Raw genomic sequence first — 16,081 nt, forward strand, 5'->3', positions numbered from 1 at the left:
TTCGACGATAACTTTCGTTGATCTTGCTGTAATTTGTCGAAGGAAAGCAAGTCGCGAATGTTGCGATAGTCCAGATTATTATGGAACGTTTGTTTCTGCATTTTTTATTCCTTTTAATCTAAATCAGGAAAACCGCGACTCTATGATGTAAGTATCTTTTAAATTACGGCAATTTGTACGATAAGAGTCGCGGAGATTAAATATCAAAGTTACGTAGTATAAACATCAATAAGGAAATAATCGTAACGCGCAGACAGGAACGAATTCGCTTCGCGAATTTCCATGGACAGCCAGCTGCAGTTCTTCGTGCTCCTAAAACATCTTAGTCCAAGCGTCCTCCGCTTTTCAATTTGTTAAACCTGTCGAGAAGCCAGATTATTTCGACTCGTAAATTCGCCAGGTTTACTGGAGATTCTCGTTTACGTGACGTCACACAGGAAAGGGTCGTTAATGCATGTGTTCGACGTTACTGCACGGCGTTCGCGATTTTGTAACGCGACCCGCTGCGCTCGCGTTACGTAACACCGACGAACTCGTAACTAGAAATACCCTCGACGCGAGCTGTTCTCGCCTCGCTGCTTGCTCGTTCAACGAAATCCTCGTTAGCTTCTTCGAGCTCGACAAGTACACGCTGCACCGCCGGTTTAACCTTTTCGCTCTTAACGCCGACTTTAGTCGTCATCCGCGACACGCTTCCCGAGTACTAACGTCGGCTATATCCGTTACGATGCCACTCTTCGTACTAGTTACGGGAGCATTCGTAACTTTCTTGCCAGCGCTCGCTCGATTATCTATTTCGATGTTGCTTCAATTGAGCCCTGCATGGACACGAATTTCTTCCGAAGGGTTAAACCAGGAGGAGTTGAACCTTTCTTCTCTCTTATGTAGACTAGTCGCTATCATTCGTCATGCGGTGGTAACGACTTTACTCGTCATCCTAATGTCGATTTTAATCGCCGCGCTTAAAGCGGTCCGTGAGCACTAATGTCGAACTTTAGTCATGTTCGAAACAACCCACAAATGCCAGAACAGCCGTGACTCAGCGTTAAATGTAACTTCGTGATGCAGCAAAGAAAATCTAGTACTAATTCGACGCAAACTCCGTTCGTTAATTGTAAATGGCCGCGTTCTGTGTAGCTGATGTAATGACATACAAAGCTGCCGCAGTGAAAGGGTTAAACCTCTATGTAGCATTGTACCTCGACACACCAAACGTTTGTCCTAAGTTCGTAGTTTCCTTTCCGCTATGTGCAGTATTGCGGTAAAGCAACCGCACGCGCTAATCACCCATTGTTATCAAAAAAGCTTATACCGCTCATCGTATGATCAACGTTGCGTACATATCTACATTTTTTTTCCGGTCAATTTAAAAATTTCAAACAGATAAGTTTTAACATTTTCCTGTTAGGAAAACTCGTAACATGTCACTTGGCAGTAGTCGATTCGTATCCCCGATCGGCGGACAATCTTTAAAGATTTTTGTGATTTATCGCCTAAAGAATCGTTTCCTTACAACGAATACCCGAGACCCTAGCTACGAAGAATCGACTGACGACCACGAATCGTCGACGTTTCTCAGGCAACAATAGAAGCGTGCTATGACCGTTGTCTCGCGATTGTTCAGGTCTGCCGAGGAAATTTTGACGATGCTTTTGGAAGCGAGCGAAGAAGGAGTGGAAGGAAATTGGGACGGAGGTCGTATCGTGTGGAGCGTGCGTTACGCTTACGAGGGTGAAGACGACAACGACTCTCAGCTGAATGGGATGGATCAGCTGCAGCAGAGGTTGCAGCAGCGGCAGATGCAACATCATCATCATCATCATGCAGAGAGGCGGAAGCTTCAAGCGCGTCTCGAGATACAGAAAGACGACATTCAAGCGGTACTGCCTATTTCCAAGGTGAGATTTCCTGTTTGCTTTATTTTTCTAATTCTCCCGCTTCCCGTAATGGCCAGATAGCGAAGATCGCTCGGCACGTACGCTGTTCATTATTGGAACACTCGAAATGCATTGTTCTTTTGTCGATAAATAAACAATGAATGGCCACGATTTGGCAATAAAAGTTGTAATTGTCGAAATCGTTGGAGAAGCGTCGAAAGCGAATACGTGTTCCGAGCGATTTTCATTCCCGCCAACTGCTCCCTGAACGTGCATCGAGAATTCCGCGACAGGTTTGCGCGGTAACTTGAAAATAGAAGAATTCGAGTGGCAAAAAGAAGACGAGCCACCGGGCGTAGCAATATCGCCACTCGACGAACCAACACGATTTTCAGGCTAGCCACCCCCTCGCTTCTGATCCTCCCAGGACGTCCACGCCCTCCTCGAAATCTCTTAGAAAAGAATCCGCTAAGTTGGCCGATAACCGTCGGCAAAAGTACCGATCGATACGGGCAAGTACGTGGCATACAACCTAGCGAACGATCCACCTTTTCTCGACTACTCAGGCGTTTGGGTTTTGCCGCGGGTAACGAATAGTAAAGAAACGTTTAGTTCATTATCTTTGTTAAGTTTTCCGTTTCGAATAAATGTGCCACGAAGGTGTGATTTTTCGATACTTTTACGTATTAATCTAAATACTCCTCGATACGTAACTGCTGAATATATTGTTTCGTAAGGAAAATATTAGCTATAAATCTGTTATCGGTTATCGAGAAATGTCACCAAAATCAGAAACGTGTGCAGTTTATGCGCGAGTGTAAACAGTTGCCTGTGTACGGTTGTTTCAACATTTGCTATGCAGAATGTAACGACATCTCCAATACTGTGCCACCTGAGTGATTGCTGGGACGCGTATGCATTACACCGAGTGGAAATTGCGTACATGTGCGTCGTATCGTTGAAATTACCTTTAACAGAATCTGTCGTTGGATTAAATAAACGAGAAAGTTAAAAAGTTCAGCAAGAGGGTAACGAAGATTAACATTTTCCTTCTAACGATAAAGTAATGGGCGGGGGGAGGCAAAGAGTTTCAGTTTCTTGCCCCGTGAACGTCGACGAACATTCGTAGTTGGAGATTGCCGTGATTTAGCTAAGTAGCTTTCCTTTAGCCGCGTATAAACTAATAATGAAAGAGGAAAGTTTGCCGTGCGCGCAAAAAGACACCGGCATTAAGTCGAAGCTGGCCGGCTAAAGGGTTAGGTTGTCGGTTCACCTCGTGATAAAGCTTCTCGACGTAGAGTCGGTGAGCTCTGTTTTTATCGTCGGTCCGCCAACGACACGGCATTCCAGGAAAATTTATTCGGCGCTCGGTTCTTTGACCGGCCAGATTCCAAAAGCTTAAGAGCACCCGGGTTAATTGATTTCGTTTCTTCAGCGTTTCGCGGCACAATTACGTTCCACCCGTTTCGCGTAATTTACGATATTAAAACGTCGATCCGGATAGATCATAAACGGTCAAGTCCAGTTTCCGAACAACAGAAACCTAGGTGCGAAATCGAGACGAAGATGAGAACGTTGTTGTGTACACGACAATCAAGTCGAAGCTTCACTAAGCAGCTTAATTGATTAGTTAGTTCGTTAATTCGTTTACATATTCCTTTTGAAAGCATCGCAGCGAGGAAGTTGCCGGAAGCTCGCCGTTCTCTTGATTATCCGTAGTCTAATTGCCGCTTCGCTGGCGAGAAGGGTTTAAGCGAAAGAGTAGGGGGAACTTTTTAATTAAAAGAGACACCCCTCGCCTTTTCGTTGCTCGCGGCTCGTCGTTCTCGAGCAACGCCTCGTCCGGCTCGACGCCGTGCTTTCACGAGCTGTCCTAATCGGACCGATTTCCTCGCGCAAACGCGTTTAATCAGCGGTAGGGAAACATTTTGGTGGAAGTCGATGCGCTACCGTACAAGTATCCAGGCCAAGAGGCGAAGAAACGCAGACTAACTACTCGAAGAGCGGCGTCCACTTGGCCCGGGGAGCGCTTTGACGAGCACCAGTCCTCGATAATGCATAGTTAAATCTCGTACGAGCGAACAGCGAAACGGGGCCAAGTAGATCAGAGATTCCCGATAAAGTTCGATAGCTTCAAGCTAGCGAGCTACTCCGTTCTTGACTCGGTAGACTTGCGTAGCTCGCGAGAGGAGTTTCTTGGAATTTCGAATCTTGGCCGAGCAGCTGCGTTCGACGATTGCTTCGACACGCGTCGATTCAAACTTTGTGTATTATAAATGGACCAATTAAATGCATCGTGCAGCGTCAAAGAGGATTATCTATGGTAACGAGCGTCCGAACGAAGGGATTAAAATAGAAAACGGAGTTGTTCGCGCCTAATTGTTAGCGCTTAGCGAACATCGAATCGATGGAATCTGTCGAAATAAAACGAGCCGACGAAACGGGAACTTCCGGTGGAAGATCTTTTGTTTAGCCAGATAGCTACACTCTCGTCTACCCTACCTTACATATTTCCTTTCTTCCTGTTTCCAATATTCAGCCTCGGACTTTGGGTTCTGTCAAAGAAGATAAGAGCTATTCGTAGCCGCTACAAAACCTCTCTCGGATTTTCCAGCGAAATTCCAGCCGTCGTCGAAACTCGGGAAGCCGGAAAAACGTTCTATAGAAATCTATCAGAGGACGGCTACGACTCGCGAGAATTCAAAGAATATCGAATCACGACCGTAGGGAATATTTTAGGAAGACGGAAAAAGTCCAACAGGGTCCACTCGAACGCGCACCGACGGCACCTACTTCTTTTTTTTTTGCCAGACTAAGATCGAGCTTATCGATGGTAGTCGTGGTCGTAGACGGGGCTAAAAAGTATACGCTCGTATACGTACACGTACACGCGGCCGGGTGTAGGTGGACGAATAGAGAGTCGCTCGGGGTCAGAGATTTAAATTCCCTGGCTGCAATATCCCAGTCGTTTGATGTTCCTTCCAAAGGGCAGACTGTACGGAAGCCAACTTGGAAATGGCTTCGTACACCGGACTCGCTCTCGTCCTGCAAAGTACACATACAAACACGGACAAATGGCCGTGCTCGCGTAGAATAACTTCCATAGGCGGTGTAGCCGCGTATAGTTGCCGGGACCTATGAAATAGTCGAGCCTCGAGTTTTGCGGGGACCCTTTAAAAGCCTTCCCTCGGCTCGAATCCGCGACCGTTCGTGAAACTTTTCCGACAGCGTACTCCCTCGAGAAAAACAAAAGCTTGCATCGACGGAACGATCGCCACCTAAATCGAGCTTCCTGAATGAGGAGTACGAGAGAGAGAGAAAGAATCGGAACGCTTTAAACAGATCCGTGCAAAGGCGACACTTTAATCGAATTCGTTTTGTCGTAGAACTGGGAGGTGATGAACACCGCCGTGTTGACGGGACGCCAAGTGTCCCAAGGGATGAAGGTCTTTATCGTGAGCCAAGCCGGAACCGTGGCCGACGTTACCCTACAATCCTCTTGTCACTCCGAGGACGAGAGTGTGCTCAAGGTATGTAATTTTCGGGGACTATTTGCGGTTCCAGGTTTTACGTCGGATATTTGGACCGCTCAAATCTCCCTGTCTTATGACACATTTTCGATTCGAGCGGAGCTTATTCTGTTCAAATTATTTTATTTCTTTCGACTGTGGGGCTTTCTCCTCGAGGCCAACGTTTCGCGATGTCGTTGCAGGTATCGTCCTCTTGCAGCAGCGTGTACGTTGACGGCACAGAAATCCGAGGTTCCAGTAACGCGTCGGTGTTCGTCAAGTACGGAACGTACACGGGCCTAGCCAGGTTCACTGTCTGGATGCCCGAGTTTCCTCTGGAAGTGACGGTCGGCGACACCAGACTGAGTCAGATCAAAGGTTGGAAGGTCCCCGAAGAACACGCGGCCGGTGCGAAAAGCAAACGTAGTTTGAACGCGACCAACTCTCGAGTCGATCAATCCCCGACGAAAACGAAAAAGAGAAGCGCAACCGAATTGGAGGATTCACTGGAGGACACTTCGATGGACGTCGAGGATGCGGACGTGATCCTCGAGGAGGACGAACAAGAGGAAAGATTTCGAGGGAACGAGCACGGCTGGGACACGATCAATTCGATCGACAGAGGATCTTCGACCAACTGTAGACTCCGATTTCAGCAAAGTCCGGTCGAGGTCCACGCGAGGTTCCTCGCTACCGATCACGACTCCGGAAGAGTCTCTTATTTCGTGAATCGCCGCACATGGTTACGCGTGACCGATTTGGTGATGGGCATGCTTCGAGTCTCGGATCCTAGAATAGCGACTCTTTTGCAAGGAAGGATCGTTCAAGGACGCGGAGTGGGCAGAACGGAAGTGCAGGTACTTTCGCCAATTACCGGGCGAGTAATCGGCGCGAAGGAAGTACGAGTGGGCAACGATCGTGTAGCGGTTACTCGACTGTTCGTCAAAGTCGTGTCCGGTCTGCAGCTCACCATCAGTCCGGATACCGCTATCGAAAATGGATACGTGGCGGAGACCTCGGTCACGAGGAGACTTACTGCTCAGTATCAGGTAAGGTGCATTTCATTTGTTCGGAATCGATCGATCGCCGCGAACGAAGTTACACAATCTTTTAATGCTTTGAAAAATAAAATAAATAGTACACCTTCCATCCTTGCTCTTTGAACGATTTCCCTCTCGAATGCTTTCTTTCCTACATAATTGAAATTAATTAATCGATACTGGTCTTACCGTCTCTTACATGTAACGACGGAATAAAGACCCTTTTATTTACATCCCTTTTACGCAAGAAGCTTTCGAACAGATAAGAGCTACCGAATAATTAAAATCATAATACAAAATCTACTTACCGTTCGCTTACTGTTTCTACTCCTGCGGTAAAACGTAACAAGAATAAAGTCTCGCCGACCGCATTTTCGTCGGAATATTCGTAAACGAGAAACACGCGATGGTACAGTCGTGTTACAATTTCCCATCGAACACAGGAGGGTCTGCTGGACGTGGACGTGGAGTTTTCGGATGGAACCAAGACGCCGTTAAGAGAGATCGCTGTCAGCGATTATTACTTGTTGGTGGAGAGTCTAGACCCCGAAGTAGTGGCGTTCGCTCCGATGGTTGCCTCCCATCATCCCCGAGTGATCGCGGTCGGCGAGGGACGGGGTGATTTGTTACGAGTCAGTCTTCAGCTGGCGCATACCTGTCGTTCAACCGGCAGGAGGTCTGGAAAAGCTTCTCAAAGGACCACCGCAGCTACCCTCGCAACAGCTTCGGTCAACGTCGAAGTGGATTTTGCCTCGAGCGATCTTCCTAATCGACCAGAATTCGTGCAGAACGACGGAGGAGGAACCGTCGGTTCTCATCATCACAGGGAGAGGAAAACCAGCAGGGGAGAAATGGCGCCTGATCTTCACGACATTTTGATCGGTAACTAAATCCAGTTCTCCTTTCTCGCTCGCTCACCCGCTGATTCTCGCACTTGTTTCGATTTTCGTATGTGCCACTGTACGTTCGTCTTCCGATAGCGCTCGTTATTGTCGTGTTCGTCAGAAACTTCTTTCATCGTTCGAACATTAGTTATACCCTTTTCTTCTCGTCCTTTTGTTTGGTTCGTCGTTCGCCGCTTTTCACCGACACCTTTTGTTGTTACCGGAATGCTTTCCTTTTATCGTTCCATTGTGGCTGGTGATGGATATTCGATACTATCCCTTGCAAATTTTTCAGCTATTCGATCGCTGATGGAAATTCTTTGAAATCCTTCGAAACTGTGAAATTCGATAAGCTTAATTGATGTATGAATACGATAATCTTGAAACTGTATCGTATACCGTTCGAGATTTTCGATACGCCAAAGAATTGTTGGAATACAAAAAATAGGTGGAAAAGCTTTTCCATCGTCGCGCTTAATAATCCATCGGCGAGCTACGATGAAACCGTCGATGTCTCGACTGCTCGGTTATCAAACTATCTTGCATGGTCACGCCTCTCAGTCTCGCTTCTTGCAGCCTGCTGATCGCGCGGAAGGATACTCGGCTTCGGGAGCTGTCGTGTTTCATTCAGTACCGTTTCTCACCCTTCTCCTCTCTCTTTCTGTCTCTTTGTTTTGTGTGCAAAGGACTACCGCTGAAAGACGAGAACGGGCACGAGCACGGGCACGAGCACGAACCTTTGGTGCAGGCGCGGCAGCACCACACGGCTATAGCTAATGGCATGTCTTCAGGAGGCATGGGTGGCGTTGGAATACGGCATCACGGGGGCGCACGGATGAGTCCACTCGAGATCGGAATGTACGTTCTGCTGGCGGCCTTCTGTTTCGCTATCGTCGTTTTCGTCGTTTCCTGCGTGGTCTACGCGAGCAAATTCAAGCCTCAGCCGCCCGATTCGCCGTTAGGCGGGTCCGCGCTTCCGGTTCTTTCTGGAGCAGCGAGGGCCAGAGCAGCGGCCAACCAGCTGGCATCGGGAAGAAGGCCTCCTAGGGAATCTACCACGAACGCTCACGATTGGGTTTGGCTGGGACGCGCCACGCTCGAGAGGGCTGCCTGCGGACCCCAACAGGTACGAGAATTTGCTCTATTCGACGTTCGAACGCGCCTAAACGAAGCTGAAATTTGTTCAGGTACGAGTAACCAGTAATCCTCTTGCCGGTGAAAACGAAGGGGACTCGAGCGAAATAGCGACTTCCTTCGACAATCCGAATCACATCGAACTACCGTCCGCGGGCCAACGAAACAACGGATCCGGAAGCAACGGTCCGATAGACACGACGACCTACAGCAAGAGGGACAAGTTTCAGCGAAACAGTTTCGCTTCTAAGGCCGCGACGAAGCCATCGACCGTGGTAACCGCGACCACGGTGACCACACCCGCGTCCATGGCAACGTCCACCGTAACAACCACGCGAAACGAGTAATTGTTTTACGCTACTTTCCATCCGTCCATCTTTCTTCTTTCGGAACAGATATCGAATAACTGCTTTCGTCGCAGCAACGACGACATTCCGCCGCCTCTACCCCCGCACGGAGTACCCGTGACGAGCTCGGCAATGGCCTCTTCCGCGATCCCGGTCGTTCCTCTGGTCGGCGCGATCGCCGGCAACAACAACAACAACAATAGCAACGAAGACTATAAACCACCGGTACCGCCGCACAGGAATACGGGAGTGATAGTACGGGTACCGGAAACCCCGAGGAAACACCGTCACAGGGCGTCGAGCGGTAGCGCGGGCAGCGGCCACCAAGGGAACAACCAGCGGCACAGCAAACAACAGATGCAGCATATCAAGCCACACGGTAAAGCTAGAGTAGGTAGTCCGAAAGAGAACGGCGCGGAGGAGGAGGAAGAGTTCGTGGAGCTAGCGAATCACGATGACAACAGGCATCCGAAAGACGCGAGAAGCAGAGAGGTGAAGAGGGCGACGATCGTCGGTAATCCAATGTTCTCGTCGTTCTCAACGTCCGCAGTCGCCTCTTCGATGAACGTGTCCAGTCCTACCGTGGCTTCTTCGTCCTCTTCGCCACCTAACTCGTCGCCGTCCTCCTCTTCCTCTTCCTCCTCGTCCTCGTCCTCTTCGTCCTCGTCCGCGTCCTCGTCTCACGAACAAGAAGAATCGGTGGCGCTGGACGACCTCAATCTGGGCATGGACTACAACCAGATCATGCAGTACTTCGACAACCTGAAAGAGTCGAACGCCTAGGTAATGGCGTTCGGCCTTCGAGAAGGCCGAGTAGTCAACGTCGATGCGAAACCCCGGAATCCTCGTTGAAAAGGCGAAGAGGACGCGGCAGCAGCCTGGTCCTCGTTCTCCGCTTCCTTTCTCGCTGGTAGCACGTTCGCGATGGAGAACGATCGAAGGCCGGCCGCTTTCCGGATATTCCGTATTCTAGGCTATAATCTAGTCAGCTTCCTAGCAGCACATCAAGAGTATCGCGCAAACGCATCGACACGTAAACACGCGCTGAAAGAGAGAGATGCGCGCGTACATGGTACGTAAATAAATTCATGTATGTACACGCGTGTACAACGACGAGCGTGTGCGCACCACACACGACACCACAGCGTATACACACACGCAGAGGCTTTAAAAGATGCGATCGTCGGTTGCCGGCGGGGTAGGTAGATCGCGCCACTCCGATTCGACCAGCTTTCTTCTCTTTTCCCGGCGATCGATCGACCGCCGATCCTCGCTTCCGCCTCCGTGCACTATCGATCTCTCGCTCAATCCCTTTCCTCGCGGCGATCGAACGCGTACCTTTCGTTCCCGCCACGGCGACAGGGCCATTCACTAAAAGAAAAAAAAAGTGGTCGTACGAAACCGACTCTTTTGTTTCGAAATCGATCTCGACTTCGATAAAGCCACGGCTCTTAGCTTTATTCGTTTTTCAATGCTTTCCGTTGTTCATTCACCATCTATCTGATAGCAGAAGAAGCTTCGCGATTTTCTTTTAGCGGTTCTTACGTAATTATTATTTCTTTTTTTATCGAACAATCGTTAGCCTAGTCTTCCTAGCCTAGTTAAAACCAAAACGAAATCGATGTCGCGACTCAACGATGTCGGATGGCCATTCACTTTAAGCGATCTGCGTCGGAGGAAACGTAATATTTATTCGATCGTCCGTACGTCGTAATGTTTGTAAATTTTGCTTTGTAAGACTGTGTACATATATACATTACGTAATTATATATATATAAATATATAAGCGACCTAGCGCATGTTAACGATGGACTGTAATGGATTTAAACGGTTGCACTTTTATGACAGCCCGTACAGCTGAGCGGAAACGCGAACCGGGACCGCTACCGCGTTTCTATCTCGCAGCATTCTCCTCTAAGCTTTCCGACCACGTTCCAAGTAATTTTATACGAATTCAAAGTCATTCCATACATTTAATTTTCTTCGTTGTACGACATGCATACATGTCGTTGAAGATCGATTCGTGACCTACACAAAGAGATCGAAGACTAATTCTTCGATTTATCGCTTTTATTTTTTGCGTTTCGGATCGCTAACGTAACCTCGACAGAATTAAAAAATCTCTAGATCTAATTGTTATCTAAAGTACTAGTTATCGGCATGATCGATCGACGCGTCACGTCGCTGATAATCGAAAAACAAAGCGAAAACGATAATAACACAAATAAAGACTATTAACGGGAAATTATTAACCGACTCTCGAATCATTAATTGAGAAACGCTAATCTAGAGTGCTCCGCAGCGGTCCTGAGCGCTGTTCCGCTATCGCTTTTTATTACCATTCATTCCTCGAACGAATTTCGCAATTATTCGCGTACGCGTTCTCGATCCGAGTCGCGCGTCGCGATCGTATGACACGTGTTTTCTTCGCGTGAACGTAAAGCGCAATCGCATGTGTGCCATCGTTAGTGTTACATCGCATAAACCACTGACTCATCGGAGAGAACGAGTGAATGCGAGTGTGAAAGGCTGAATGAAAGTAACAGACATGCAAAATACACGCACACCTTACAGCCAGCGTTCTTCCGCACCAGTTTTCATTTCCTGTTGCGAATCCAATCGTGAGCTTCGTTATTCCCCGCGATTAGTACGTAAACGATTACCGAAGCACGAGATTTATCGATTTAGCGACACAGGTCAACTCCGATTCGAACAGGTATGATATTTTCTTATTATGCTGAAGACTGATGCGACGAATAGAACATTCTTGTACTTTTCCGTAATACGTTCGAGTCATCGATGTTTTATAATAAGACGACACTCAAAAGTGTAAATTTCTTTTCTAGTTCTTGTACATACGTAGGCTACGAAATTTTACTTTTTTATACCTGTCCCTATTATTTTATTTCCATAACGACGAGTTACCTGTGCGTTAAAAGCTGATTCGAAATAAGCGAGCGACGTACTCCGAAAAGATTAGCCAGCAGGTGTGCCATGAACAAAACGATCCGATCTGTACGAAATCAAGAATCCCTGAACAGCTCACCCTATCTTATATAGGCGTCTAAGGACTACGTGTCTAAGTATGTATGTATCTGTTAGTTGTGTGTTAGCACATTCAAGCGTGGTATATAGTGATATAACGGCGACGAACACGGTGAAAAAGAGAACGGACATCCTGATCAACGCCCAGAGATCGTCGATGCCACCCATGCACGTTAACCCTTCGCGACTTAACGTCGACGCTGTCAGAGTTATTTTCTTTCGATTCGGTAAATTGTATACGGACACCCGAAACAACGCGTCGCTTCGTTTCGCCAATTTCGTACGTCCGAGAGACGTTTCGCGGTCGATGTCGAAGGGTTAAAAAGTGATGGAGAAAAATGCAAGATACCCCGCCGAGAATCTAGTCTTATAGCTTAATCAACGCATCATTATTAATACTAAAAAACGCGAAGCGCGATCTACGTTGCCTTTCGCCCGACTAGTGCACGTATCCCCGAAAACGATCTAACGGGGAGGAAGTACCGTCGTTTCGCGATTCCGTGTGTCACCTGTACTTTCCATTTGTTCGCGGAGGCATCTCATTGTCAGCGAGACGACGGAACCGTGAACGAATCAATCATATCGAGTACAGTGAGTGAGATACGCGCTAATTACTCCTAATCTAATCGTACCGCCGAAGGAACCTCGTCCTTCGACGAATTCTGGGACGAGGAGTCCAGTGCAGAGCCGGACAAAAATAGTATTTACTATTTAGAAAATAGTGGAGAGAGAGAGAAAGAGAGAGCTTGCGTTGAATGTTTGCTTGTTTGCAACTGATACCGATGTTTACGAAAAAAATAAGAGAATTCGCGAGACCGCACCGAGTCGCCTCTGTTACAATATCAACGTACAAACGATCTAACAGTTACTATTTTTTACTTAGAATACTATTTCCTCCAGCTCTGGCCGACGGCCGCAATTGTATATACACAGACACACACAGACACACGCGCGAGCGCGCGCGCATACACACACACGTACAGACACGCGAATTTCCTTGTTTCTTGTTCGAAACTCACACGGTTCCGAAAAGGAACCCCGACGCGGTGTGTTGCGCTTCGAAAAGTGCTTATCGTACTTGTATCCGTTCGCTCGATCATTCCTCTCTGGCCACGACGCTACAAGCTACTATTATCAATTACTAGCGCTATTAAAACTATTACTAGTTTTCCTGTTCGCGTTCGATCGCTACTGCTACGATACGATACGATACGATCGAACGGAGGAACCAGTCCAGAGAGCACGATGCAACGCCGAATTTTATATACAAAGTCGAAGAGAGTTTTGTTTAAAGCGATAACATATCCGTTGGTCCCCATGGACTGAAGTGTCTGAAAGATGCTTCGAAATCGAAACTGCCGGTCTCTCTTTTCCCCTTTTTTTATTTTTGATAAGTTCCCACCGATCAGGGAGGATTCTTAAATATATATATATATATATATAAACGTATATCGTAATAGAATATCGTCGCAATGCTGAGACTCTGCATTCACACACATTCCTCAGACACGATGTCGCTGTATCTACGTTTAAGTGTGATAAATGCGGATAAAACGATCGACGAAGACGTCGACGGCAATAATCGACGACGACGACGACGCTTGCGAGCAAAAACGACGAGGACGGCGATGACGAAGCGTCCACGACGACAATAGCAATAATCGACGATGCTTTTCTAGCCGAATTAATCTGTATCGCTAATAGACATTATCGTTCATGTAGCCGGCTCGTAATCCTGTGATGGCGATCATTCTTCGTACTTATCCTCTATTATTGTATTACGATTACCGATATTCTTCTTCTATCGATCGCGCGATCATCGTTGCTGTTATTGTTATTGTTATTGAGATTGTTGTTGTTGTTGCTGCTGTTGTTATCGCTGTTTTCACCGTGCTTAACCCGTCGTTGGTGTTGTCGTCGTGGCGGACGTAGCCATCGGCACATCGGCATCGGCGTAACCGATACGCTAATTAAACAATAAGATACGACTATCGCCTACTCAATGTACAATATGTAGTATTTACCTGTTGTTACCACCAAACCGTCATCAAAGATATATAAAATATTGTAATTGTAACATATCGGTGTTGTTCGAATTTTGTTCACCGTCCCATAAAAATCGTTATGTGCGTCGTTGTCATCGTAAACGATTCAATTTCGGAAGCTTCAAGGAATTTTCTTTGATCGCAACTTATTCGTTACGTTTCCTCGGTGCACAAATACTTTTAAGGTACATGCAATAAACTACAGATCATTTTTTTAGCATTTTCATTGTTTATTCATAAATTCTTACAAGTTCGTACGGGTTATCATTAAAGATATTCGTTGTACCATCGCCTGTCGTATTTTGAAATCCATTTTTGCGAACTTAGCAAATCATTTTGAATGATGTACTTCCACGTATAAGGATTCAGATTTTCTTCCTCTATTCGTTTCTTTTCCTCTGCCATTTTTTCCAGTTTTTCTTGAGAAACTACCATGGCGGTGAATGGCAGCCTCGACGCGATATTGTGTAAAACGTATTTCACCTTTTGAGTATTGTACATTGTTTAAGTCATTGCACGAACGAACAAAATTTTAATTACGAATTTTATTAAATACCTCGAAAAATTCAATATTTCCTCCGACCTCGAATATAATCTGTCCTGCCTTTACCGGGGTGACATAATGATCGATAGCCCCTTTACCCGCTCCCATACGCGATCCGGGACTCTATATTGTACAGATTTTTTATAACAGTGTTTTAAACATTAGCTGGTATCGCGCGTGAAATTTTTAATAGATAAATGTTTATAAAAACCTTCTTGGTTATTGGCTGCCAAGGATCTGGAACTCTCCAGATTGCAAATGCTACATTATAATCTATATTTCTGATTAACATAAAACGTATCATTTCAAAATTACTATATTTCAGTCTACCTCCTCCTGTTGCCTAAAAATTAAATCCATATATACTCCAACTATGAAAATACAGTTATCTCTCACATTTGTTGCCTTACCATTACTCCATATTGTTTATGCAATAATGTATTGTGTTTCAATTCAGGACCACGCATCAGTCTCAATTTCTTCTGCATTTTAAAAGGTCGTGTTCCAGGTGGATATTGTGGTACTTTGTTAACAATCCTAAGCTTTACACGTTCAGGAAATTCGATATCTACGAAATCATGGTTAGGTTCATTGTTATATACTTAGATTTTAAATTTTCATACCTTTTAAAGGAGTTGGTACTGTCATGGACTTCACTCCAGCTGTTGGAATTAATCTAAAGGAAGAATATGCTGCAAAATATCACAGGCTAATTGAAACAATTATCATCCAAAAGACGCAGGAAAATAAAATATTAGTATTTATACTTACGCGACAACAGTCGCTTCATAATATTTCCGTATGCTTGCATCTCTTAGAACTACTTAATAAACGCTTTCTTTGACAACAGTTACGTACTTAATTTTATTCGTAATATTTATAGCTAGTACGGAGGTTATGTTTGTAACCTAACAACGCGAAAGTTCACGCGTACTGCAGTCATGAGATAACAACGATCCAAAATTTTACTTAAACACTTAGTATATAATTTACATTCAGTAACGTTACTTTATTAAATGCATATGCACATTTTATTTACGAACAAAAAATAGTGATCTACGAACGGCCTTTGGCAAACAGCGATAGTGGTACCACACAGTACTATATCAAATTAGAGTTCCGATTCTCTACATTATAATTTTTCGAATTATATGACCACAATTTTCATATATACTGTTGCACTCATTATCGATAAATTTTCAACAAAGCGAAAAACTTATTTATTTGTACAAATGCGCGACTGAAATTGGGTCTACTTTATTGATATTTTAAAAAGCGCGCCAAAACTAAATCTGGTATATGTGGCGCCGCCTAGCGTGAAGTTCCAAAATGAGCTTTTTGGTTTTGCCACCAGGGTGCGCAAAATTCTGTCCTAACTATAGTTCACATGTTCGACACCAGGTGGCGCAATCGCCCTAGAAAAATGTTACCGCAGACAGAAACGGAACGATAATATTACCTAACGTTAATATTAATAATAATATTATATACGTTAATATCAACGTAATATCATATTAACGTCGGAAAATGCTTTTGCACCAGCTCTGATTTACGAGAAAAGGCGTCATTTTTAGACTGCTGCGCCCTCTGGTGGCAAACATGCAAACTATAATTAGGAATAAATTTTGCGCCCCTGGTGGCAAAACCAAAAAGCTC

At 45.8% G+C, this 16,081-nt stretch overlaps 2 protein-coding genes across 5 annotated transcripts in view; one reads left to right on the forward strand and one right to left on the reverse strand.

Annotated features, from left to right (window-relative positions):
• Positions 1-13,917, forward strand: part of dtn (transmembrane protein 132C dtn) — a 63,574-nt gene extending 49,657 nt beyond the window's left edge. For 2 of the 3 annotated variants that reach the window (XM_076532374.1, XM_076532375.1), the window contains 7 exons: positions 1,625-1,898; positions 5,264-5,407; positions 5,590-6,435; positions 6,870-7,308; positions 7,997-8,436; positions 8,498-8,787; positions 8,866-13,917. In XM_076532374.1, the coding sequence (XP_076388489.1) occupies positions 1,625-1,898; positions 5,264-5,407; positions 5,590-6,435; positions 6,870-7,308; positions 7,997-8,436; positions 8,498-8,787; positions 8,866-9,574 (3,142 nt within the window). In that variant the 3' untranslated portion in view covers positions 9,575-13,917. The remainder of the gene's footprint in view (positions 1-1,624; positions 1,899-5,263; positions 5,408-5,589; positions 6,436-6,869; positions 7,309-7,996; positions 8,437-8,497; positions 8,788-8,865) is intronic. The other variant, XM_076532376.1, reaches the window with a different exon arrangement.
• A 173-nt stretch (positions 13,918-14,090) lies between these two features.
• Positions 14,091-15,538, reverse strand: LOC100880682 (mitochondrial ribosomal protein L16). Of its 2 annotated transcripts, none has more exons than XM_012287440.2 (6): positions 15,197-15,538; positions 15,049-15,101; positions 14,836-14,993; positions 14,637-14,768; positions 14,438-14,548; positions 14,091-14,364 (listed from the first exon to the last, which is right to left on the reverse strand). In XM_012287440.2, the coding sequence occupies exons 2-6, from the start codon at positions 15,071-15,073 to the stop codon at positions 14,149-14,151; spliced, it is 642 nt and encodes a 213-aa protein (XP_012142830.2). In that variant the 5' UTR covers positions 15,074-15,101; positions 15,197-15,538; the 3' UTR covers positions 14,091-14,148. The 2 variants fall into 2 exon arrangements, with proteins under 2 accessions (XP_012142830.2, XP_003704196.2); XM_003704148.3 differs by having other exon boundaries at positions 15,049-15,117.
• Positions 15,539-16,081: the final 543 nt, after the last annotated feature.

Source organism: Megachile rotundata, chromosome 6 (assembly GCF_050947335.1).
Source record: "Megachile rotundata isolate GNS110a chromosome 6, iyMegRotu1, whole genome shotgun sequence".
Taxonomy (NCBI): domain Eukaryota; kingdom Metazoa; phylum Arthropoda; class Insecta; order Hymenoptera; family Megachilidae; genus Megachile; species Megachile rotundata.